The sequence below is a fragment of the Indicator indicator genome, chromosome 22 (genome assembly GCF_027791375.1).
Source record: "Indicator indicator isolate 239-I01 chromosome 22, UM_Iind_1.1, whole genome shotgun sequence".
NCBI classification, from domain to species: domain Eukaryota; kingdom Metazoa; phylum Chordata; class Aves; order Piciformes; family Indicatoridae; genus Indicator; species Indicator indicator.
In genome coordinates, this window is record NC_072031.1 from 2949391 (window position 1) to 2976441 (window position 27051).

A 27051-nucleotide genomic window follows, 5' to 3' on the forward strand; every position below is an offset into this window, starting at 1 on the left:
ATGGCACATTTCTGTCTCTATTTGCCTGTCTAAGTGTCTCTTCACCATGTAACCCTCACTTCTGTGTCACTGGTGAGTAGGTGAGACAGGCACAGCCCTAGGGAAGGTGTCTGCACAGCGACTCTGGACGTTTAGCTGGAGCTATGTGGAGTTACCCAAGCAGGTAGTAAACACACATCAGACTCAGGTAGCAGTTCCTCACAGCAAATGTCTTTGCTCCTTTTTGCCCCCAAATGGCCCTTCCTTGCAGATCTGAAAGGCTACGACTTTCTTCTGCAAAGGACTCCTAGACTTGGTGGGAAACCAATCAGTTAATACTGGTTCAAGGGACAGCTAGGAATAATTACCACCATTCCATTGACAGTAATATAAACACCCATCTCCAGCAGTGTCCTCTTCCTCCCACTCTCTTTATTGTGAGGAACAGTTCCTGGTAACACCTTCAAAATGCATATTTTGTGGCCTGATCTTGTTCAGAGCCTCGGGCAGTGCAGTCATTTCTAATCAAGCTCTTGCCCAACAAAGCCCTGTCACACTGGTGATGAGACAACAGTTTCACAGTACAAGGCTGGTCACAGTAATGATGGTGAGAAGGTTGCACAGATGACCCAACCAAAGACAGGTCTGAATTGCCACAGGTTGCACTGTTGCAGGCTGTGACTTACCCACACGTGAAGGTTTTTCACAGGTACTCCAAAGTCTGCTCTTCCCCTCCTTGGTCATTTTGACAAACCACAGGGAAACAAACAAACAAAAACAAACAGGAGGCTAACTTTTCTGCAAAGGTAACACTTCCATGAACATACACACTTTGGATAGTTTCTTTTCTGGGGGAACATTTTTAGCTTTCCAGACAAAAGGAACATGTAAGGATGGTATTTTCTGCTCTGCTTCCCATCTTCCTCAACACAAAGTGTAACAGGAACTGACTGCACTTCAGTCTCTAAAACCAGCAGAACATGAGAACTGCTAATTTCCCTCTGAGCAAAATCTGTGAGAACTAGGAATTACAGCAGCAGGCACTGACAAGTGGCTCACAGTAGTTTTTATTTTGCACTGCCTTTGGCAGGTGAAGCGTGGAGATGGCCAGTGAGAAGGGATGTGTGGAAATCCCCATGGTTATGTATGAACCACACCATGAAGCCTACAGGCAAGAGCCCTCTGCACCGGAGTACTGTGGCCAAGACGGTAAGCGGGCTTCACTGGAGGCTCCTGGGGACAGCACCCTCTTGGGGGTTGTGTGGCAAGTACAGAGTTGGTTTCCAGAGTGTAACTGAGCCAGCTCATGAGGGGACCAGCTTTACCAGGGCATAATGGATCTAGAAAGAATGTAACCCCCAGAGCTGGGGTAGGCAAGCTGGTAGGGTCTCTGCAGGGAAGCATCACTGAACAGGTTGGCAGTTTAGTTAATAATATTTCACCCAACACATTTTATTGGGAAAGGAACTGCAGCTGTCTCTCTGCAATGACTTCATATTCCTAATGAGAAAATGTTCAGCCAGCAAGCTTTGGACATGGGTGGCCTATGTCTTGCTTAAGCTGATATCTAGTTTTCCAGATGATTTGGCCTTATCCCAAAAGCTCCTGCTGCCCAGAGCTCACCTCCCTAGATGAGTCAGTTCTGTAGTCAGGGTCTGTAAGGACAAACAACCTCTCCCCATTGCTGTCTCATGAAGAAACATCATGACTGAAGTGCTGACAATTCCACTCAACAGCTGCAAGTGGGCACCAGCAGGTGCTGCTCTGCTGAGCTGGCCTCTTAAACTAGGCATTGCTCTGACACCTACACAAGTATCTCACAACACTCCTTTGTCTTCTGCCTGTTCAAGCCCACACTCGTTGAAAGACACACTCAGATATCAGTGATTTTACCTTTGTCACCTTCCTGCTGTTGAGGAAATTTCCGTTCACCAGATAGAACCAGAGCAAAAAACCAGAATGGGAGTCAGAAGCTGACTAATAAGGCTAGATGGGTCAGTCCTGGGCCTCTCAACTTGATCATCTCTCTCGGTGTTTTTGTCTTCAAAGACCTCTCCAGTCTCTTTCTCAACTCAGAAGAGCTTGTAAGAGGTTGGGGAGAAAAAGTCTCACTGGTGAGCTCCTCACCCAAGTGAGAGGCACTCAGCACATGTAAGGTTGGGCTGCAGTGCCTTGTGCTCACACAGGAAGCAGGCCTGCCCTCCACCAAAAGTCATCAATGATAACTCACTTGTACTAAGAACGTCCCTCTGCTAGCAGGGAAGGAACTTCTGCACTTTTAAATCTTTTACAAAATTGCTTTCCCACAAGTAATTCTCCCTCTACAACAAAACCAGCCCCCAAAACAAACACACCACCACCAAACCCACACCTCATTGCCCACCTCTACCACCTCTGTGAACATTGCCAACGTTGTTTCAATTTTGCCGTTGTATTTTGTCTCCCTTTGGGAAATTCCAGTTTTGTACCCCATATGGTATCTCTGTGACCTTATTCCCCTGTTTCCTGACTCACATTGTTTCTGAAAGGCATAACAGCACAGGTTGGACTCCCACAACAGGGCTGCTCTGCCTGGGGGTGAGGACTTCTCTCACCCTGTGCTGTCTTGACCAAACAACACTCCTCTGATAAGAGGCTGTCCTGTTGCAGACCAGTCTGGTGGTTTGATAGCACACCCATGCTAGCTGGCTGCAAAAGTTTATTCAGGAACTTATTTTGAATGCATTCATGAATGTGTTTTTTTTATACATTCATCTGCTTCACACTCAGGTAGGTTGATTGCACTCTCAATTTATGAGATTAATAGTAGAACTAAAAAAGGATGAGGTCTCTTAGTCACCACTTGCCCTTCTCTTTCTGTTTTTTCTAGAACAAAGGGTATGATGAAATTACTTGGCCAGAAGCTGAGGGAAGATAAAATTCAAACTGGAATTAAAAAATGTCTCTAAATATTAATAGTAAAGGTAGCAATCTGAAACTAGTTAGAGATATTGGGACTCCTTCATCAATAGAGTTCTTACATGAAGACCAAGTATCATTGCAATATTATGCCAGAATACTGCAGTTACTGCCTTTGTGTTGGAAAAAATGATTTGGTTTCTTGGCTTACATGTGAGATTTATGTTAGAAAGTGAGACTAGATAGTCACTGTGGGATCTTTTGGCTTAAAAAAAAAAAAATCTATTAATCAGCTCAGCATTTTTCTTTGTCCTATATTTTACAGAGCCGTATTAGGGCTTCCCTGTGAAGCACCTCCCCCTGCCTATCAGACTCCAAACAGGGCTTTCAGGAGCAATAAGCTGTATGTATTTTTACTTTTTGCTCTGTTTCTCTTTGCATAGGGGGTTATGAGTATCCTTCTCCTCCACCTTACTCCTATCGAGAAACCACCACCATCGAGCAACCAGGTAAGTGCCAGGGGACTGTGCTTGTGACAATGTTTGTTGTTCTACATTATAACAAAACTAAATATTTTTAGTTTTAAATTCAGCAAAGAATATAGCATTTGCTGACCCTATCACAGTCTAAGAGGCTGGAAATTTTCCCTAGAAATGCTGGGAGATGAGAGACTCAGACTCATTCGTTCCAGCATTAGCCAATCTGCACAAGCAATCGCTTTTTAAAGTGCTTTCAGAACAAATCATTCTAAGTCCAGTGTATTTCACTGTTCCTGCAATAAGGGCAAGGAGAAGGGCCCTCCAAGCCAGCAATTAAAACACATGTACACAGCCAAGAACAAAACAACCCAAAACTTAATTGCTGAACAAATGACAAAGTGAAAGAATTATCACATCGAACAAATGATAAAGTTGTGTTTTCACAAGGAAGAACACAGTCTTGGCTGGCAGAGGTTGTTCTTCTTGTCCTGTAAGGAGAAGAACAAAAACTCAGCCCCTTGTCAGAGCAGAGTTAAAATGAGAGGACAATTCAATGAGTATAGATTCTGCATTCCTTGTCATGGGCATCAGTGGCTGCCCAGGCACACGTACTCAGACAGTTTGGAGTTTTCAGTGAGTCTTTGAAAAATGAACCCACTGCCCACCCCCAGGCTCACTTAGTGGGGATGTGGCTTATGCTAATTTATCCCCAGTGTGAGGAGATGGTAGCAGCGATTTTCTGTTCCCCAAATCCTTACGTGGTCCCTTTCACATCTTCATTAACAACTCCCAATTAGGAACAGAAAGGCCACCCATCAACTCTTTGGGTATCCTCTTACCGATGTCCTTTCTCCAGAGCTGACACCCGCGTCCTGAGAACTTTTCATGGGGGTTGGTAACCCTCCCTCCCAATTCTGCTATAACTGCAGACTGACATTTGAAGTTTCCCACCAAGATCCTCGCACAGCTACAGCCGATTAACTCTTGGGCAGCCCCCACCCCGTCGAGAGGAATCCGGCCCCAGAGGTGCTGCAGAGAAACCTCCCTCCCTCCGTCCCTGGAGGCGAAGGCTTCTCTCAGGCTCCGTGCCGCTGCTGAGGGTGCGGCCCGCAGGCGGTGCTCGCTTTGCAGGGTACACGATTGCAGAGTCAGAGAGGCCTCTCAGCGCTTTGGGGAGGGCTGCTGTGGAATCAGCACCAGCTGAAGGCAAGCTGCCCTCTTGCCGGCCAATTGGTCTGAACCCCAAGTGGGAATGGCCATCGGCCCCCTTCTTTCCAAGGGGTCCAGCCCTCCAGCCTAAGTCAGAGACCAGGCTGCACTCCCATCCTCCACAGTTTCCTACTACCAAGACCCCAATACCCCTGAGCCTGACCACATGCAAGCTTCACCCTGTCTGCCCTGGTGAGAGGGAACCCCCACACACTCAGTCTCAGCCTCCCAAGGGAGCTGCTGTATTTCTCTTGTAATTTTGCCAATTTCACTACAGGGCATCCCTGTAGCCACGACCTCCATCACGTCCTCATTATTCCCATCACACTGGAACTCAGTTTTAATAAGTGGAGTTATCTCCCTGCTCAGGTTTTCCTTCTTCCATTCCAGCCCAGGGATAATGACCAGCCACTTCCCAAACAGCGAAGCCATGCTCTTTAGCCATAACATTCAGTCCACAATCACCTTCAAGGTCCCTCTGCCACAGCTCAGCCAGTTCTAGCTGCAGCTCTCATTCCCCAACCAAAGCACCTCTCAGCTGGCTCTGCAGGCCATCTGCAACCATCTCGACTAGCAGCTGCTCTATACACTCAGTTTCAAGCTTTGCCTGCAAGTCCTCAATCAGTTCCTGTAACACCCTCTTCTTCTTTCACTCTGCTTGATCTACAACACATTCTAGCTGCCCTCAGCACTGCCCCTAAAACAGATCACTGTCATCACCATTTCTAACAGGAGGGAGCAGTTAAAATCTAACTGAACCTGGGCAATCATGATCAACTGTCAGGGAACTCATGCTCAGATGATTAAAGTCCCTCCCTTTCTCTAGCCCCCAGGGCAGAGCTGAAAACTGCTGATCCCCACTCTGTGGGGTCACAAAAGAAAGTTGCTGATCCCCAGTTTGTGGGATTGCAAACCAAAGCTGCTGAACCCCCTCTGTGGAGGCTGCAAGCCAAAACTGCTGAACCCCAGTCAGTGGGGTCACAAACAAGACAAAAAGGTGCAGGGGACTCTTTCCCTTCTCCTCCAGTATAATTCTTCCCTGAAAAAAAACCTCAGAGGCCTAGTCTCAACAGCCACTTTACTCGAGTGAGGGAATCATGACAATTATCCTGAGCCAGCCCTGGGCAATGGGAGGTTGTGCTAAAATTCAAAAATTCCCTTGGAGTAAATTAAAGAAAACAGACACCAAAGGGATGATGACTTGGGTTTATTAGAGCCAGTAAAACCTCTCAATAATGGACCAGAGCAGTGGCAAAATGGAAAGAAAAGGAGAGGATAAGAGAAAGAGAGAGAAAAAGAGAAGGGTTAAGATGTCCGAGAAAAAGAAAGATTTCACCACTCCTTGGATCTAGTGATGCTTTCACAGGCAGAGGCCAAGTCTTTCAGTGGCAGGTGTACATCCCAGCAGGGTCTTCTGTGGCAGATGCAACACCTGAACCCCAGAAGCTGTGGTCCCTTTTCCAGAGGTTGTGTATACCCTTTTGCTTGGTGTGAGGCTCGGTCTCTCCAGCTCACAAAGGGAGGTGTGTGCTCGAGTGAGGTGTGCACTCCACTGCGACGTCTCCATTTCAGTGGCTCTGTTGCAGTGGTTTTAAAGAGGGAAATTCCTCCTGAGCAGGAATTCTCTCTTCATTGTTAAGCCAGCTCTCAAGGCCATCACCCTGTCTAGTCAGGACAAAGTATGTCACACCTAGTTTGAGACAATAGAGTCATTAGAGGCTATCAGCCCTGCCCTGCCACACATATTGTTTTGAGACAATAGAGGATTGGGCTATCACACCTTTGTATGTTGCAATAACTGCTTTGATTAATTTCTTCTAAATAGGGAAAAATTGATCCAAGTCTATCCTTCAAATCTCTTCTTTAGGGATGACTTGCCTTTTCATGTTAAAAAAGTATCAGAAGATAGAATTCTCAGTGACTGAGTACTGCTGTCAGTAGGTGGTAGAGACTGACTGTGGGGATCATCCCATGGGCAATTAATTCCCCGTGTATGTCCTTATCCACATAAATACTGGCTGCTGGTAGAAGCAACCTGTTGGGATACACAGAACAAGCAGCACAGAGGTTCTTCTGGATATACTTGAAATCAATAATAGCAACATAGAAGCCTCCTGATCAGCCATGTTAAGAACCTACATTCACCAATTAAGACTTTATAACTCGTGAAAGATTTGCTGTGCTTCTAATTTTGCTGCTTCTCATTTCCTCTTGAAATCAGTTTATTTGGTGTCTCAGCCTCCAATCATCGTAGCAGGAATCTTCTCAAGCAAACCAACATCCACAATATGCCCTTCCTGCCGCCAGCACATCACCACAAAGGTCATCTACAGACTGGGCAAACTCTCCTACCTTCTGTGCACTAGCTTGTGTATGGTTGGGTAAGCTTTTATGTACATGCTGAAGATTCTTCCTAGCAGAAGGTTAAAAAAGAGGAATTAAAAACTAGGAGTTCTAGCTAGTGCTTATATAGACAGTTTGCCCTTCTCCACTTAATAAGAAGTCATTCTGCCCATTCTAGATTGTCATCATAGGGACTTTTCACAAGGGCTTATAGCGACGACATGCAGTGGCTTGAAGCTTGAGGGGGGAGATTTAGACTGGAGATTAGGAAGAAATTCTTTCCAGTGAGAGTGTTGAGACACTGGAACAGGTTCCCCAAGGAGGTTGTGAATGCCCCCTTCCTGGAGGTGTTCAAGGCCAGACTGGATGAGGCCTTGAGCATTCTGATCTAGTGGAAGGTGTCCCTGCCCATGGTGGTGGAACTAAGTGATCTTTAAAGTCCCTTCCAACCCAAACCATTCTATCAATCATGGCTACAGAGATCACAGTCTTGCTAAATTTAATCAAGTATGCTACAACTTTTTTTTTAAGACAAGCAAAAATTAGTTCAACATTGTCTACCTCCCTACTCTAATTTGGAATCAGCTGTAGAATCAGAGTAATGCATAAGATTTTACAAGTGATAGTGATTCCTTTTTTGGAAATATACTTTAAATGTTGAGTTGGGAAAGATGTGCATTCATGCAGTGAAAAGGCAGAGAAAAAGCACAGATGTAGTCAGCAGAAACAAAAGTCAGTACCTCATTCCACACACGTCCTTCTCCTCTTTGGCTGTAGGTGCTGTTTTGGATGCTGCTTCGTACCTTTGTTCCTAAGGATCTTCAAGGATGCAGACCACTACTGCCCATACTGTCAATTTCATATTTACAGATACAAAAGACTATAGACAAAGTTTATGCAAGCAGATGATGCCCAGTGTCAGTTTTCTAATGGCATAAGATTCTACACATAAAACCACTGCTAGAAACACATAGGAGTAGGCTTAGGTTCTGCAGCTCCCTTGATGGTGAGTCCATCTGGGGTTTACCATCATGTGGTTGGACTGACTTTAAAAGAAAAAGCCTTGCAGGCTAATTTGCAGTGTCACCTGGATTTATGCTGGTTTTGAATCGCTATCCTGAGCTATGAAGTGACCAGCTAATGAGTATTTCAGCACTACTACTATTCCTCTCAAATCTCCAACCCAGCTGGGACACAGACTCTTCTGGACTTTGCAACTCACCAGTAACCAAGAGGTTTGGACATGCACATGTTAGAGAAGCACTCACCTTCTATGCACTGCAACTGACTGGTCGGGATTTCATTTCTCTCTGCTCTTCTTCACATGGGACCTACCCCTGCAGGGCTGTGGGTGGTGCAGCTCATTATTTATTAATGAAACATTAAGTTATGAGATTGTCTTTACTGAGATAAGAAAATAAACCTGTTATTGTTAACAATACTGGCAGAACACATCCTGTCTACATTGCTTCCATGACCCTTTGCAGCCAGAGGGAAGATGCAGGTCAGACTGGGGCACACCCTTTAATTTAACAAACCAAGTAGAAGGTAGGCATACAAAAATCAGCATGGGCAGCTTGAAAAGTCGCTGAAACCAGAGTGCCCTCATTTTACCTCTGTGCATTCCCACTGCTGTGCATCATCTCCTAAACAAGGACTTACAGGACTTTACAGAGAACTTTCACAGCTCTCACCCAAAGTCACTTCTCTTCTAAAATCAAATCTCTGTAACCACTTGCACAGAGGGTGCCCAGACCTTGCTCGGCGCTGGCAGCAGCTGCAGCTGTTTATCGCTGGCTGGAAAAACAAACAGGAGAAGAAACTTCTGCATTTCAGTGTTTTCACATCCTAAGTATTTTCACGTTAGCACCTGCCCTGTGGGCCTCTGGCACACAGCACTTGGGCTGTGCCCCTGCCAGCACATTTGAGTGCGACTGAGGCAGCTGCTCCTGCTCTGAAGGATCTGTAGATACTGCGTGGCTAAAAGAAGTTGAACATGGACCATTTGACCTCACACTAAGTTTGATCAAACTCAGTGTCAGCTATGTGCTGACAGTGATTCCAGAACGCTGCGTGTGCTCTTGAGACCAGGTTTGCTGGTTCCGTGAATCACGCATCTGCTGCCGCAGGTACACACGAGGTCCTTCCTCACCCACCAGAGACCCGGACAAGCTCCATCGGAGGCCGATGCCGGCGGAGGGCTGCACTGGGCACGGACCCGGGGAGACGCCGTCCAGCTGTGGCCGGCTCCCAGCCCTGACTCGGGCCGAGCACTCCGACGCCTCCGGCTCCTGAGGGGGCGAGGCCGGCGGAGCGCGCCCCCTGGCGGACATCACGTGCGCTCCCTGTCCGTCCGCCCAGCCGCCAAGGGCCCCGCCGCTCTGCGGGGGGCGAGGAACGGCTATGGAAGGCTGTGGGGTTTCAAACGCGGAGCTCCAGGAGGGGCATTCCCCGCTATCAGGTCAGTTTCAATGACTTGGCGCTGGTCTGCTGAGCTAGGAGCACATTTTCCAGTAGCCTGGCTGAACTAGGCCAGAGGTGTGAACAGGCTTCCAGCTTGGTAGACACCGTGATCTGAACAAAACATCCTGCCCTGCCGAGGAACAGCAAAGCCATGAGATAACTGGTGAAGAAAGCTGTTTGCAGAGCAAGCACAGTGTGATTCACCATTTCATCCATCTTCAGCTAGAAACCCCAAACTGATGCTGACCAGCATCCCTTAGCCTGAAATGGGACTAGGTACCAAAACCTCAAGGCCTGAGCATGGCAGGTGGCCAAAGCAAGGACACTTGGAAACAAACTATCCATTAACTGTATTTAAATTACTTTTTTTTTTTTTTCCATACACTTAAAACCTTACAGCCTCCAAAAGGAGGTATTTTTATGATGAAGCTTTTATGATGATACTCCACAGCACTACATGAAGCCCAGAGCCCACATGTCCGAATCTTCTCAACTGCAGGGCGCAACAAAAGCAGTTTTGAGAGCAAGCTGCCTTGGCTTTCACTCAGCACCAAGAGCAGTCACTATCCTCTGGTGACCTAACCTACTCTGACCTAGTGGGAAATACCATCACAAGGATCAAATCCAGAAGCAGCAGACATCAACCCACCAAGTTCTGCACACTTTCACGTTTTAAAAAACGTTCAAGTTTTTTCTCCATTTAAAATCTGGTTGTGGAGCTGCCAGCTCTGCTGCTGAGGAGGAGAACGAGGACAACACCAGCAAGGCTGCAGACAGCACTAAATTGAGTGGCACTGAAGGTAGGAAGGCACTGCAGAAAGACCTGGACAAGTCAAATCAGCAGGCTGAAATCAACAGAATGAGGCTTAAAAAGACCAAGTGTTGGGTCCTGCATGTTGGTCACAACCCCCACAACCAATGCTACAAGCTTGGGGCAGAGTGGCTGGAAAGCAGCCTGGTGGAAAAGAGTTTGTCGGTGCTAGTGGACAGCCAGCTGAACATGAGCCAGCAGCGTGCCCAGGGGGCCATGGCCTGGTTTTGTGCATCCAGCAGGAGTAGTGAAGTGACTCAGCCCCGGTGAGGCCACAGCTTGAGCACTGGGTTCAATTCTGGGAGCCACAGGATAGGAAAGACATTGAGATCACAGAGCATGTCCAGAGAAGAGGAACAATGCTGGTGAGGGTTTGGAGGGTGTCCTATGAGGAGCAGCTGAGGGAGCTGGGGTGGTTTAGTTTGGAGAAGGCAAATGGGAGATCTCTGTGCTCTCTACAACTACCTGAAAGGAGGTTGGAGTGAGGCTGGTGTTGGTCTCCTCTCCCAAGTAACCAGTGATAGGATGAGAGGAACTGGGTTTAAGTTGTGCTAGGAGAGGTTTAGATTGGACATTAAGAAAAACTTCTCCAGTGAGAGTGGTGAGGCATTGGAACAGGCTGCCCAGGGAGTCACCATCGCTGGAGGTGTTCAAGAAGCTGTAGATGTGGTGCTTCAGGACATGGTTTAGTGGTCATGGTAGTTGGGTTATGGGTGGACTTGATGATCTTCAAAGTCTTTTCCAGCTTTAATGGCTCTGATTCAATGAAATAACAGCCATCCAGTCACATTTATGAGGAAAATGCACACACAGAGAACAAAGAAATCATGTATCTGATTCAGATGTGCAAGAAGCATTTAACAGAAATAGAACAGTTTTTACACAGGTATTTAATAAAACAATAAAGGCTCCCAGCTACAGCCTAGTACTTAGCAAATTTAATTTCCTGCCATGCTTCCTCAGCTAACTTCAACATCACCTGGGACAGAAGGAAGTTGAGCACAGATTGGAAGCTAGATTCAGGCACATCACATGAACATTTCCCCCTTTTTCTGACACTAAAGACCAGGCTGGTTTAAAAGCCAACAACCCATGGCACAGCACACTGCTCTCACCCCACACCAACACTTTCCACCTCAACATCCAAATACTCGTTTAGCTCCCCTGAGGAAAAAAAGTAAGAGTTCTAAACCCGGGAACTTGCAGAGAAGTCAGTATCTACCTTCTGGCCAGGTCTCCCTGCACACAAATGTCATTCCTGACACACAATTTGCCTGAATTTGCAGCGTTTCTGTCTTTGATCACAGCAAAACGAGCCTGACTTGAGCCACCCCTCACCTCGGCTTTGGCTCCCACTGTTCTCCAAATGAAGGGACAAGAGGCAGCTGCAGGGTTTCTGCTGTCTATTTTATTTACAAAATGTACAGTTCCTACAGAAAACGATTTCTCACAACGGGTATTTATTAAATGGCAAACCCACGGCATAGCTGAGACCTGGGCACTGACACCTGCAGCCAGCAGAGCCCGCAGGACAGGCTGGTCCAAGCTGCAGTGGGAAGCTGGGGGCCAGCTCCGGAGGGGCAGCAGCTGAGGTAGATCCAGTGGCGGGAGGCACCGCACGCTCTGCCTGTCCTGCAGCATCGGCCCGAGCCCCCCGACGCGGTGTGGCTTCGTCCTGGCGCTGCTCAGCAAGCACAGGGAGGGCTGGGAGGCTGTCACTCTATGTCACTGGTGTGATCTGCCTAGCTTTCACAGAATGCTTTGGACTCCTTTTAGGATAAAAGGCACTAAGTACATCTACAGGAACCATGCTTGGTGTTTCGGTAGGGAGAGCTCAGATGGGCCATTAACACCATGTTGCTCCGATGCTCTGTACCATGAAATTACATCCTTATTGCTTAACACTTTGATTCTCATTAACCTAATTTGATGTGGTCACTCTCTGTTATCCAGATCATTCAAAATCTGAGTAAGGAATGGAAACTGAAGTAATTCTGAAGACTGCATTCTTCTATCTTTTTTTAAATGAACTAGACCAATGCTGCACCTGATAAAACCTTCTGTCTTCCTCTTCTCTTCACAGGTCTGTCTTTCCACATTTGAGTAACAAGTTACTTGCGCTTAAAAAAAAAAATCCTAACAACCCTAAGTTCCTAAAAGCTGCATTCGGAATGCCTTAATGCATCCTCTCTTCAAAACTAGTGTGGGGACAGCACAAATAGTGAAGCACAAGAAAACAAGTCATCTAAAAATCACAAGGCACCCAACATTTCCTTTGTTCTTGGATCTTTTCTCCTGAAGCAGGAAGTATTGTGATTTCTTAAGAAGTTCCCTAAAGGCTGCCAACATCCCATAAATTCATGTGAAAACTTGGTGACATTCAGGTAACAAGCTTAGTTTGATATCACTCTACCATAACATTAAATTCACAAAATAGAATTAGAATAGAATGCTACTGCTAGCCAGAGACTCTTGATTTTACAGAAACGTTTTGACTACAAATCCTGACACTTACTGAAAGCCTGTAGAGACAATCCAAGTACCAGTAAAAACACCACTTCCATGGTGCTGGAATTCTCACCAGTTCAATGCAAATACAAATCAAAGGAAAACTTGATCCACTTAAGGCATTGCCATTTAACCACTTCCTTCTACCTGTAACCTACACACTCAGGTGCCCAAAAAAAGAAATTGAAGGAGTAGCTTCCCTTGACTGGAAATAAAAGACAGTTAAAAGCACTCTACAAGATACAAATTAAAAAGAAATCCAAACATAGCTAACACTTGAGTGATTAATTGATTTTAAAGCTAAAAGAATGGGGACTAGATCTCAACATTTAATTTAAAAATATTTGCAGGAGTTTTCAGGAATCACCAGAATCCATCTCAGGAGAAGGCATAAAGGTCACCACATGTACACAACCCCTACTAAAAGTTTATTGTTAGGTCTGAGAAAGGGAAGCTTCTAAGCACTTTCTGGTTTGGTTATGAACACAGAGAACACAGGACAGTGGGCATCTATTACTCTAGTAGGAGAGCTTACCTTCAGAGACTCCAGATTTCATTTTACACCATTTATAATATTAAACTTGAGAATCTGGACCACAAAATTTCGTACAGGCAGGTAGAGTCAACTCTACCACAAAGAGTCTACTACAAGCTTTACAAACAAACTAGTAAAATAACTTTTTTTTTTTTGCTTTCATCTTATTTGTACATGGCTCCTTCCTGGAAACCCTTTTACTTGTTAAGCTCAAATGTGACTAGTTAGGAGGTAAAAAGGAAAGGAAGGGAAAAAAAAAAAAAGAATCCAAAGCAATAACAAAAAGGAAAACAATCAAAGAAAAAACCAAAACCAACCAAAAAAAAAAAAAAAACAAACAAAAAACAACAAACAACCAAAAACCACCAAACCGAAACAACAAAAAACCCAAACCAAAGAAAAACCTTCAAACTCCCAAACAATTAAATAGAAAGCCTCACAATTTTTCCCCCAAACAACCAAAGTTATACAATTGTCAACACTTAAAGAAAAAAAAACACCACAACTTCAGCAAAACCTCATGACTGAATACATTTCCCCAAGCTCTGTTTCCGAGGAGAGGAGAAAAATCTTCTTCCATTCCATCAACTCACCGAAAAAAAAAAAATTTTATAGAAAATTTTATTCAACATACAACATTTTCCAGCAAAAAAAGGCAATATACAGGAAGAGTTGTTGTACACTGCGGCTACAGAAACAAAATAAAATACTGGAAAAGAATGTCAAATTAAAGTGTGAATTGCTGATTCTATCTTTACTGCACTCAAAACTAGACACGCGGCTGGCATTAGCTCCGAAAGGAAGAAGGAAGCCGTCTGGGGACTGAAATAAAAACTACACACAATGAATATCAACATCAGTGAAATTCACTTGCAGACTCACCCAACAAAATTAACCTCCAAGTGTTAAATTGTACATGTTCAGTCATTAAATATACAATTGGTTTTCTTATTTTTTTTTTTCTTTTTTCTTTTTCCCCTCCTTTTTTTTTTTTTTTTTTATACAAAGTCAACAGCTTACTAAACGCTAGTGAGCATGCCCTCTGTGCTAAAAGGCCTAGTTCTTCTGTTTTCCCCATCTCTTCCCATGGGAACTAATGAGATTGATCAGCTTTTTCGCTTGCTTTTTGCCAACTTTTGAGTGTCGTGCCATTTGCAGGAAGATGGCATTAAGAAATCACAAAGGTGGTTGAGAATTCATTAAAAAGACCCAAATCTCTCTCTTTTTTTTTTTTTTTTTTTTAGGACTCGGGGCATCCACTTGGCAAAACAGGATGCAAAGTAGTGACTAAATTAAAAGGCAAACTAGATTATCAAAAAAAGAGATTCTATGCAGCTGGAGGAGACAAAAATCCCGAATAAGTGCCAACAATGTACACAATGAAGTAGAGATTGCTATTTATTGATGATGTGAGTTTTCTTTTTTCTTTTTTTTTTTTTTTTGCATTTACAAATGCACAAAAATGTCATTTTAAAGTATAACTGAAGGAAATAAATCTGATGTGAGTCTAAACATAAGACTTACTAGCTGCAGTGATGGTGAACACCACACTGGGAAGGGCAGCCAGCCAGCTTATGCCATCTATAAACGTACTACAGACAAATATTCTGCCAATGTCAACTGTTCTACGAAACTCTTCCCTCATTATGCTGACAATTGCCTTGCATTACGTTTACCATAAAATAACTCTCATTGGCATCCAAGCTTTATAAAAACACCTTCATTTTGCTCAAAAAGGGCAGTCAATAGATACAGAGAAGCCAAACTGAACAGCCTCAACAAAATAAAATTAACATCAGCAGCAAATCCTCTTGCTGAAGACTTCAGATATAGTGCACGTGTACCAAAGTTCTACAGTTGTTAAAAAGGTGCACACACACACTGCTTTTGTCCCTTGCCTTGACACTCTGGTTAAGTAAGTCAGTTATGGATTTTAATAGCTTTTTCAAGGTAAGTGTAGCGACTTCTCTTTGGGGCTTTATTGAAATGGTCAAGCCCTAGCCATGGCCTTGGATGAGACATATTGCCTGGAAAAGAAAAAGAGAAAAAACAAGAATCAAGTTTTGAGACTAAATTGGGAAGTTTCCTTTACACAAACTACTCCTCTGTGCCCTGTTCACAGTCTGCTACTGACCACGGGGTATGGAAGAGGACTGCAGAGCAGTTCCACAGTCCACAGGGCAGCTTTCCTGACTGCTGCTTTCCTTCCACTAACACATTTCACAGCTGTTTCTGGATCAGGTAGCTGGGTTTTTCTCCACTTCATTCACTTACAGGAGTTTACAGCAGTGCAGTTGGACTAGATGACCTTTGGAGGTCCCTTCCAACCCAGACCATTCTATGATTCTATGAAAAGCAGCACTGTTGTACTTTATGGCCACAGGCAGGCAGAAGGACCAGCTCTCACCAAAGTACTGAGCCTGTTTGAAACAGAAAGGCATCCATCGTCTAACTATGACAACCTGGAGCATTTGTCATGTTAGAAGTGTTCTCTGCTGTATTGTCACCTGGTTTAAGTGAGAATATTTGTTAGATTATCAGCAAATACAAATAATCAGTTGGTTAAGAAATATGTAACTGACCTCCTTCTGATTTTCTGAGAAAAAAAAAATTAGTCACATATAGATTGTAAAGAAAACACAGGGATTTTTTTTTTTTTTTTTTACTTATTCAACCCAATGTGGTTTTATCAAAACCACTGTCCACATACTACTTGTAGATGGGAGAAATTCTCTTTTAAGATGTCCTCAATGCAAAGCATCAAATGTTCTTTGAAGTGGTAAAAGCAGAAACTAAACAGCCCCTCAGCAAGAGAAGCACACTGCTGCATTCAAAGCCATCAACTGCAACCATTAAAGCTTAAAACACTTGACCTTTTCAGTTGCCTGCATCTGCATTTTTGGAAATAAATTCTTCAGTCAAAATTATTTGTCTTTTTGTTTGACATCATGGTCACTGCCAAACATCAGAAAGAACTGCCAGTCTTGCTGAGATCACTTCAAAGAAAGAGATGAAGTCCTACACCATTAGGGCCAGCACAAGATCTTTGTCAAAGCAGAGTGACACTGCTGACAGCTCTGTCAATCAAATTAGACAACACCAAAGCTTTGGGTCAATCAGTCCAGCAGGTGCTAAAATGGCTGTCTGTAGAAATGTGAGAGCTCCACACCTTGAAATACTACTTAGATAAGAAGGCTTTAGAGCCTTTTCTAGAGCCCATAGGAGAATTCTGCAGGGGAAAGAAGGACAACTTCCCATGAACTTTGAAATGAAAACTCCCTAATCTCACACTCCCTACAACTCCTACAAACAGTTCAAGTTCTCCCTTTTCCAGTTTCTGCCATGTTCTGGACTTCTGAGTGTTTCTCCTTACCTTCCTGCATTGTTTTTCTCTGCTTAGCTCAGAAAGTCCAACTCTGAGGAGTCCAGCCCTCTCCTGCTGTCCAAAACCTCTGGAAACTTCTGTTTACAACTGGACTTTAGTTCCAAACATTCCCTTTCAGACTATTACTTTCCCCCTCCCACCCTGAGAAAGGTGACTTCAGAATAAAATCAGGACTCTGCCTGCTCTGAGTACACAAGAGAGGTTTTTGTCCATGTTCAAGTTCATCATCCAGTGACCCCTCAGGACTAGTGCAGGAAAGAGGTCTCTTGAGCGTCACACACCTTGGCTCATGGATGCCTTGTGCATGCAGATGCAGGCATTCAAAGTTTTGGCAAGTCCCCTCACATTCCCAGCCATGAGCCTGTGGCTGTGCACCACATCTCAACGAGGAGGAGTTTTTGCTAGCTTCCTGCAAAGTACTCAACAGTATAGGTCTAACTCATTGTGGGTTTCCAAACAAATGGACAGTTACAAGATTTCTGTACAACTGTTGCATAAACCCAGAACACAGCCTGAAAATAGAAAAAAATAACAGAGAAAAGTTTGGCCCTAGCACAACCTGCCAACAAAAAAAAAAAAAAAAAAAAAAAAAAAAAAAAAAAAAAAAAAAAAAAAAAATCAGGCTCATAACTGTCAGAAAAACACAACTGCAGAGAGCAAGTTGTCCTTAATCTCATTTCTACCAGACAGAGCAGACCAAAAAAGGAACACTCAGAAAAGCTATGGGAAAGTGCCCCTGATGAATTCAAGGCTTTCAACAGGGTCCTTACTGAAGATTCAAAGGTACCATTCCTAACTGGAGCTCTCAAAAGATGACTGTGGTGGGACTCCTGAAGGATTAACCTGGTTTCTCCTATGTGTAAATTCTTCAGAGAAGAGTACTTTAAATACCAGCCAAGCAAACAAGATGGTATATCATCCACAGACAAATTCAGAGCAGAGCTGCATTTGTAGCTTGGCGAATCACCTCTTAAGAAAAAACCAGAACAAAACTAAGTAGGATCCTATTCACAAATGCAATGCTGCTGTTAGATTCTTCAGCTTCATTGAAGATATCAGGAATGCACAAGGAGTATCTTCAGTGAATATGAAAATGCAAGTACCTCTCTGCAGCACACTTCAGAATCTAAGGAGAATACATCTTAGTATTTTTTATTTTTTTTTTTTTTTTTAGGAATAACACCAGCACATACTGCAACAGCAATGTGAAAAATCTACACAGGAGCAGATGGACAATACCAGACAAGGTGCAACTGATGTGACGCTCATGAAGTGGCTTCTACTGATACCTGACCCATTTTGTCATTCAAATGCAAAATTAACTCACAAGGAAAGGAATTGTTTAATATTTGCATGCCTTTAAAATACATATTCCCAAACTAACACAGCCACTTAACACTGGTAAGTGTGCACACAAGTGGATACAACTACTTGCTTGGTTACTACGTAGAATGCATTTCATGGCCAAACAAAGCCTGCATTTTGAATTGAGGATAATCACATTAAAACAACTGGCAGAGCAACTTCAGCAGATCAAAAGAACAGTCACGTTGTCTAACAACTCACCAGGTTGGGGCTCAAAATCTTTCAAGTTCACTTCATACTCATCTTCATTGAGATACTGGTGTCGGCCCATCATTACAATCGCAAATTTAAACTAAGAAAGAAAGGAAGAAAAACCCCACAACTGATAAGGAACCTCATTCAGATTGAGCCTTCAGGTCTAACTTCATCATCTAATTGGTATCCTTCAGGGGCTAATTAAGGCCAATCCCATGTAAAATCTTCAACAACTTGGACAATGGAATAAAATGACCGTTCAGGAAATTATGGAGTGCTGCGTTCAGGTTCAAGCCCTCCAAGGAAAGGGAACTGGAACAAACTGCAGAATTCCAGCACCAGTCCAGTGAGACAGGATGCTGGAGCCCAGGGCATACAGAAGCTAAGGGAAATGGCTTTGCTTAGGCCAGAGAAAAGGCTAACAGGGGCACCCAGTCTTGCACCCACTGAGGGTGTTAGACAGAAGCAGACTCTTCTCCAAGAGCTGTGTAGCAAAAGGACAAGTGGCAACCATCACAAACTGCAAAATGAAAAATTCTGATTACAGATGAGTGAAAAAAAAAAACAAACAAACAAAAAAGCCTTCACAGTGATACTGGTACTGCTCTAAAATACAGTGTCGAGAAGGAGGGAGAATTCCTACCTTTGGGAATTTTTAAATTGCAATTAGGTAAAATCCTGAGCAACCTTACAGCTTTAAGCCAGTTCTGCCCTAAGCAGGAACCTGAAGTGGGTGGCCTCTAGAAGTCCTGCAGCACCTAAACTTTCCTAGGTTAATGTTTTGCTGAGTATCTCTTGTAATGCAAGACAGAAATATTACTCCTACACATCCCACCCCTACACATCCCACCTAATTATTCTCAAAAAAAAAAGCATTCAAACAACTGTTCTCTTGATCAAAATCTACACTTCACCCAAATCTGCAGTGTTGTAACTTCTTCAAATAAACTCATTTAGAGTCTATAATCGGCAATCAAAACTCTCTCAACTTGCCATTACCTTTTCAAATTCTTTTTCTTGTATGTCCAGCATTGTCTGAATCCGCTTCATAACCTCTCTGAAGTGTTCACCCTAATAATTACAACAAGATTTTTGATGTTAAACAAATCTAGGAGAAAAAGAGGTGCTGTTAATATTTCCTGCTTGAAGCTTCATTGAAATACATTGCCTTAATCTCTCAGCTATTACAAAACTAGACAAGTGTCAACATCATCTGCTTCAATACAGAACATCATCACACAACTTCCTAGAAATTTAGCTACTTCGAGTCTTAATGATTCATCATTATGCAAGCTATCCCCTAAATCAACCAAGCACTACTACTGATATGTGCAGGTCAGGGTAAAGTTAGAAAACTAGCAGAAAAATAGGAATTTGGAACTATTGTACATATCCTTTTTAAGCACAGGACTGTTTAAAGCCTCTGCACCTCACTTAGTAACTTTTTGCATGCTGTGCATGTAAACTGACACAAAATAAACTGACACAAATTAAGCTTTCAAACTCAGCTTTCACTCTTGTATTAACTTCCAGCCATGGAAGAGAAAGCAGATCAAAGTACAGATGTTATGGAATGCAAAGTCATCTTACAAATGTTGAAGTAAGCAAACTGTTTTTTCACAAGTTTGCATCTCTGTAAGAAGCCAAACAACCAGGGCCCAGCTGCTTTTGCCAGTGAGCTGGCATCACAATTCCTGGAGCAGTACTGGAAAGAGGACTCTAGATTTGCTGGGGGAAGGTTCTGCAGAGGGTTGGGGAGGGTGTAGTGCTGCTTTGATAGCATTTCAAGCCCTTGCCTGATGCTGTCTGTCAGCTTTCTAGATACTGCTCAGGGTCACTGAAACACTACCCAAGCAGTGTGTGCAGGAAGAGACAACTGAGATGGGAAATGACTTAACTATAAAAAGGCATAAGGAGGGTAGAATCTTTTAGACAATTTGTGTAAACTAACCAATTTCTTTGAAAGTGCCTTAAGACAACATAATCAATATAATCCCATGGGGAGAAAGAAAGAGGCATACTGTACCTGGTGTATCCTCAGCAAGAATGGAATTCCAAATGTCCCAAAAACCTCTTTGTGGAAATGTGCCACTGTGATTAGCATCTCATTTTCTTTATCTATATCTACCTGGTCCAGAGGAATTTCCTAGATCCAGACAAAATTATGACTGCAATCAGATAAAACTTCTCCAAAACCTCACATGTTAAGTAACTAAAAGCGTAACTGATGTACTGGTACTGATGTGAACCAAGTCTGTTTAAAAACAACTAGAAGAACCACACTGTTTGATGGAGTCTTTTCACAAGAGTCATTCGTCTCTGCCACAAGAGCATTTTAGCTTTCCCTACCTAGTAAATACTCTCCTAGCTTCCCTGAATGGCGTTTTTGACCTGAAAACTTCTATCATCTGTAATAGTAGTCAACAGCAACACCACAGATCTTGTCATTTCCTCATTAGGGTTTAAATTAGAATCTTTCTTTTTTTATATTTCTGATCTTTGAGACAAGATAACATCATTTGAATGATGAAACGTGTAGAAAAATCACATTATTTTCAAAATTTGTCTCAAGAAGCTCAAACTTAACAGAAAAGGAAACACAACCTTCTAGAATTACTTACATATGAAAGCGAGTTCTAAGAATAAACATTGTATGATGAGTCCTCAAAACAACCCTGGAAGTCCTCAAAACAACCCTGGAAGTACTGCTAAAGAGCAAATGCCCTACGGACAAACTCTTGCCAGGTCTTCAGAGATTGTTATGATGAAGATACATAAAAAATTAAAAACTGAAGGCATTAGAGCGAAGCAGACAGAAAGGAAAAAATGTTAGAAGGATTATCTTTAAAAACACCTACAAATCATCACCTAATCCAGCTTGCTGCAGGTACCAGGGAATTTGAAAATCAGAGTCCAGAAAAAGGCAATCACCACCTGAGAGTTCCTTCTCTCAAAGCCAAGGGTTGAAGTTTAAGGAAGTGGTTACTTACCTCTATTCGAAACGTTCGACTTGTTGCAGGTGACAAACACTCTAACAGCTCATCTTCCTGATGGACACCAATTATTTTGTAACTTACAATTTCTAGCAGCCTAAAAAAGAAACAAACAGGAAAAGCATTAATAAAATTAAATACTACTAAAAAAAAAAATAAATTGATGTTTTTTCAAGCCTTGGAAGCATTAATCAGGATGTAAAGAGATGCTACTAGTGTAGTTTGACTGGAGCTCAGGAGGAAGTCCTTCAGTACAAGGGTGGTGGGACTTTGGAAGAGGCTGGCCAGGAAGGTTGTGGGTGTCTCCTCCCTGGGGGTGTTCAAGGCCAGGTTGGATGAGGCCTCGAGAAGCTGAGTCTAGTTGAGAGGCATCCCTGGCCATGGCAGGGAGGTTGGAGTAGATGATCTCTGAGGCCCCTTCCAACCTGAGCCATTCTAGAATTCTATGATTCATAAAACTTTAAATTCAGTTTTTAGTAAAAATTAAGCTGCAAAGTTCCAGAACTTAACCTACTTCTGGCTCATAGCCACAAAAAAAAAAAAAAGGACAGTTTATGCCATTATAAGACAATAGCTTTGAATTTATTTTATTTTTTTTAAACTCTCTTTAAATGACCTCACTTTAAACTCCTGAGAAGTGAACAGCATGGAACACTTGAATTGGAAACAGTTATTAAATTGTAAGTTAGTAAATGCAACTCCAAATGCATCTCAGGGAGATAACTTTATGAAATACAAGTAATAGTTATTTTTTTCCACAACGGTTTAAGTTTTACAGATACTTTTCTGCCTAAAATCCACATGATCATGTAAAAGTCATGAAAAATCTCCCAGCCTTACCTTAATTTCCCTGAACCTTTTTCAGAGAGTTCTACAACTTTTTTACATTCTTCTAACAGGTCCCGCACACACCCATGCTTATCTGGATATACTGTTATTTCCTGGGGGATTTGAAACAGAACAATAATTAGAAAAGCTGAAACTGCAATGATATGAAAGCAGAGAGCACACACTGCATTCTTCAACTCATTAAAAATTCACCTTTAAAAGATAACTATTGCTAAAGTGAATAGCCAGTTTATAGCCAAAACTTTAAAGAACTGATGTATAATTATTTTAAAATTTACTTTTAATGGTTTGGGAGGAATGTTGGGGTGGGGTTTTTTGTTGTTGTTTGCTTGGGTTATTTTACATAAGGTACAACTTTGGTCTAGTTTTGTGTTATTTGGAGCTAACACTGTGTGAGAAGCATCAAACCAGCTACAGCAGCTTTGACAGAGAAATGAGAGCAAGTGTGTAAGAGCCAGCCTCACTCACCTCTTCCCTAAACTGGCTATTTAGCCATATGCATTTAAAACTTCTTCTGTTTTCAAAATCAGTTATTTTCATTTTGAGCTTAAGGAAGAAAAGAAAAAACGCTTTAGGCACGCTTTGTATAAGGCAGATTTATTTTTTTTTAATTCACACAAATGAAACCGAAAGAGTCTTACCTGTTGATAGTAAAGTTTTTTAGGTTGCCTAGGTTTGAAGAACTGCAGAAGATCTCTTAAAGTACCTTCATAATTATGTCTAAGAGGGTTACCAGGGCCATCCCTATAACTACAGAAGAAAAAAGAAAAACACAAATATATCTTTCAAATCTATCACTGCTCAGTAAATCAAAGTACTGGGTACATTTTCATTCTTGGCTTTCAGTTTGCTAGCACAGCCTCATGTATTGATTAAGAGCACATAGGAACAGACATACCAAGCACATGGGAACAGAAATACCATTCACTGTGTCTGTAACTCTCTTGGATGTTTCTGTGCTCACCTTGAATGCTGCAGCATGGCAGACCTACATTCCTCTGAAACTACCAGTACAGAAACACATGCTTCAGACTGTGAAAGGTTAATTTGTGGATCCATGACACAGCAAATTCCAGCCCTATAAACTGTAAAGAGCTACTCAAATTACAAGTTTCACTGCTGCTGAAGGGAGATACCTATGGGTACAGCAAGCTGTATTTACATGAATAGAAAAAGATGCTGGAGTTTGTGTGCTTTATTCCTACAGCACATACACCAATATCAATATGGTACTTTCTGCTCCAGTTTCATAGAGATTCAAATCCAATTTTACACAACTGTGCCCAAGAATACCACTTTAGCCAGAAACATCCCTTTTAGTAGTTCTGAACTTGTTAGGCCATTGTCATCTTCATACACACTATTTTGCAGACTTTTAGGGGAGGAAAGGGGAAAAATAAACAAACGAAAAACCTCCCCAAACAAAAAAAAAAACCCACAAACAAAAAACCCCCAACAAACCAAAACCTAACCAACAGTAAAGTAACTCCTGCATTTAAACCTGTAAAATCAGAATAAATTCTGCTTTTAAGTTCACTTGTTTCTGCTCTCCTCCATTCTGGAAATCTGCATTCACTGAAACAGCACTTGCACAAGCTTAAAAATTTGTTCCATACAGTAAGGCTTTGAACTAATTAATGACTTTAGAAATTTAAACAATGATCCTTTACAAATACATATTTTTTTTTCAATGACAATTACTAAAACTCTTCTAAAATGTGTGAATCTTTGAGGCTCTGGAGCCTGCCACAGTAATACTTAAAACTGTCTAGGCAACTTGCTGTGCATGCCAGAAGGCTGACATCTTACTGGTAAAGAACTAGTGAACAACCTGGGAAAAGCTACAAAGTAACTGCTACCCTATCTACATTTGGGCTAAACAGTTTAAAGAATAGTTCTGACAACACACTAAGGAAATTCATCTTACCCTTGAGACTTGAAAAACTGTAATAGCATCGGATCCGTGTTAAGCCTTTGTGCAACTGTCTTTGCAACCTGCAAAGAAATGGTTTGTAAGTTCTGGATGATGTTTGAGTTACATTAGAGTGGTGCAGTCACTCATCACACATCTAGAACATCATGCCACTGAAATTTTGAAAGGCCCACTGTGTCTACTTCCCCAAGGCAAAAGAAACTCCTATCTTTAGTATCTAAACAGCTGATAGAGAATAAGATATACTAAGAAAAAATAAAACCACGAGTGAGGAAGCTGTTTTATTAACAAATCACTGTCACCAAAAGGCCACAAAATCCACAACGAAAGCTCAATTCTTCTTTTGGGCTGCATTGTCAGCAAGTTTGCTGATGACAAAACTGGGAAGAGTGGCTGACACACCTGAATGCTGTGCTGCCATTCAGCAGGACCTAGACAGGCTGGTGAGTTGGGCAGGAAGAAACTGAATGAAATACAAGGACAAGTGTAGAGCCTTACATCTGGGAAAGAACAACCCCGTGGACCAGTATAGGCTGGGGGCTGACCTGCTGGAGAGCAGCTCTGGGGAAAAGGATTTGGGAGTCCTGGTGGACAAAAGGATGACCATGAGCCAGCAATGTGCCCTTGTGACCAAGAAGGCCAATGGCATCCTGGGATGTATTAGAAGGGCTGTGGTTAGTGGGTTGAGATAGGTTCTCCTTCCCCTCTCCTCTGCCCTGGTAAGGCAGATTCTAGAATATTCTGTGCAGTAACTGAGGCACCCAGAAGAGAAGGGCCTCAAAGAGTCCAGTGCAGAGCCACAAAGATGCTGATGGCAGTGGAACATCTTCCTTCCGAGGAAAGGCTGAGGGAGTTGGGGTTTTTTATCTTGGAGAAGAGGAGATTGATGGATGACCTCATTCATGTTTATAAAGATTTAAAGGGTGAGCGTTGGGAGGACAGAGGCAGGCTCTGCTCAGTGATATCCAGCGATAAGACAAGGGGCAGTGGGTGCAAGCTGAAGCAAAGGAGGTTCCACATAAACATGAGGAAAATCTTTTTCACTGTGAGGGTGACAGAACCCTGGAGCAGGCTGCCCAGAGAGATTGTGGAGTGTTCTCTGGAGACAATCCAAACATGCACAGACACGTTCCTGTGTGACCTACTCTAGGTGATCCTGCTCTGGCAGAGGGGTTGGACTGGATGATCTTTCTAAGTCCCTTCCAGCCCCTAACATTCTGTGATTTCATTGACATGATATGGCATATCAAGAATGAATCCTATTGTTAAATAATTCATTATTAATAAAACTAGGAAGTTTCAGAGTATTTTCTTTTCACAAGCATTAGTTACTTCCTTACATTTTTCATTACCACAGTGCTAAAAGCCCACAAGAACAAAATATACTCTTTTCTAGAAGTGTGTATAACACACTTGTGAACTTGTGCAAAAGTTACTTTCAGAATAAAGAAACAAAAGCAAAGAAAAAGTTGGACACGTGCCTGAAAGTAATTCATCCTATTGGATAAAGTAACAACAAAGCCTGGGTCATTTGGGATGGTTTTATCACAGAAAATGACATCCACACGATGATAGAGGTCTCGGAAGTATTCTTTAGCTGTTGGTAGCTCAGTGTTGTCATTTTCTGGGTCATCCCTACAAGAGCAAACAAATGATAACACCATTACATATCACACTGTTACACAGACAAGCAGTTGGGGCTTTTAAGTACATGGTCTACAGTAAGTCACAACAGTGGAGAGATCAAGAAATCAGGTCTAGAAGCCTTTTTAAAGAGCCACCACTTGTAGGCAGTAGAACTCAACAGTCAGGGGTGACCCACACCCCTGTGTAGTGCAAGGGCCACGGCAGCCCCTGGCTGTGCTCCCTCACTTGACAACCTGGCAATGCGGAGCCCTGTCGCTCCACAGCAGCATTCTGGCAGGAGCCTTCCCTCCCTCCCACCCTGGCATGTTGCTGTGTGTCTGTACCAACGCTGCCACAGCTTTCCATGTACTCCTGTACGAATTGTTCTGCACACAGGCCAGATGTACAACAGCACTCCTTGAACCACAGAAACAAATCAGTGGGCACAGGTGGCGGTTTGCATCACTACTGACTGGTACCCCTAACTTCTCAGTGGAGAAACAGCACCAGGGTACAAGCTGTGCACTTACCCAGGAGTCAGCAGCCAGCCAAAGGTGCATAACACCAACTGGGTCAACAGGGAATGCGAGTTCCAAGGCATGACATGAGAAATACATTCATCTCACATAATCTGGGGTAAGAGTGCTGAAGATAGACTAGCTGGCTTCCACCCACTGTCAGCCCATGGAGAGAAACAGAGCAACACAGTTGGGTGTGACTATCAGGAGTGAGAGCATAGAAATGCTGATTCATAGCCCTGGCAAGCTTATGAAAGATCCCTTTAACGGATACAAGATGCAGGAGTTCTCCTTTTGTCTTGGAGAAAACTCCAGTTGAAGCACCAGTACACCTGAGTCACATATGCTCATGCAAATTGGAAGCAGCTCATCATCACCTAAGACCAGTAAAGAACTTACTGTGAGCATGAGTAAAAGGAGAAAAAGGGAAAGCAGCTTACTTTAGTTGTAGGCTGAAAGGATCTCCAAGCCAAGAGCCCTGTACAGTGGTAATGGTATTGAGCCTGAGATCTGCAGTGCTGGTAGGCTCTTCAGTGTCTAAGTTACAGCAGCTTGGAAGAAAGCTGCAGAACTCAGATGCATTGCTGAGCTATGTCCTTTGGCAATATTAAGATCTGGTTTAGGTTGGTTCTGTAAACTAAGATGAAGTCTTCTTTTCCTTCCATAATGTGGATGTGATAACTAAAATACTAACAATATTTTTAATTTGCCCTTCAGATAAACAAACAAAAACTTCCAAGTGCATGTCTAGTGTTGGAAAAATCATACTTTGCTCTTGTTAAAAATGCTAAAATAAAACGGAAGTGAACCAGGTCATTGAGTTGCATTAAGCTGACCCTTTAAGATACATACTTCTGAAACACAATGATGTCGCCATCCATGAGTTCGTCAAGAGCTTTATCAAGAGATACATCATAGTCTTGAATCCTTTCTGTTAAATTGGGTTTAACTTCCTGCAATAA

The 27051-nt window shown here is 42.8% G+C and overlaps 2 protein-coding genes across 2 annotated transcripts in view; one reads left to right on the forward strand and one right to left on the reverse strand.

Annotated features, from left to right (window-relative positions):
- Nucleotides 1–1082: 1082 nt before the first annotated feature.
- LITAFD (LITAF domain containing) lies at nucleotides 1083–7794 on the forward strand. The gene is made up of 4 exons (XM_054391270.1): nucleotides 1083–1188; nucleotides 3321–3386; nucleotides 6787–6946; nucleotides 7686–7794. The coding sequence occupies exons 1-4, from the start codon at nucleotides 1083–1085 to the stop codon at nucleotides 7792–7794; spliced, it is 441 nt and encodes a 146-aa protein (XP_054247245.1).
- A 6904-nt stretch (nucleotides 7795–14698) lies between these two features.
- The window catches only part of USP7 (ubiquitin specific peptidase 7), a 72679-nt gene continuing 60326 nt past the window's right edge, over nucleotides 14699–27051 (reverse strand). Inside the window, exons 21-31 of the mRNA XM_054391215.1 lie at nucleotides 26942–27042; nucleotides 25427–25580; nucleotides 23940–24007; nucleotides 22654–22762; nucleotides 22481–22558; nucleotides 22004–22104; nucleotides 21161–21260; nucleotides 20197–20316; nucleotides 19170–19241; nucleotides 18177–18267; nucleotides 14699–15252 (exon numbers count right to left, since the gene is read on the reverse strand). Of these exons, the coding sequence (XP_054247190.1) occupies nucleotides 15146–15252; nucleotides 18177–18267; nucleotides 19170–19241; nucleotides 20197–20316; nucleotides 21161–21260; nucleotides 22004–22104; nucleotides 22481–22558; nucleotides 22654–22762; nucleotides 23940–24007; nucleotides 25427–25580; nucleotides 26942–27042 (1101 nt within the window). The 3' untranslated portion in view covers nucleotides 14699–15145. The remainder of the gene's footprint in view (nucleotides 15253–18176; nucleotides 18268–19169; nucleotides 19242–20196; nucleotides 20317–21160; nucleotides 21261–22003; nucleotides 22105–22480; nucleotides 22559–22653; nucleotides 22763–23939; nucleotides 24008–25426; nucleotides 25581–26941; nucleotides 27043–27051) is intronic.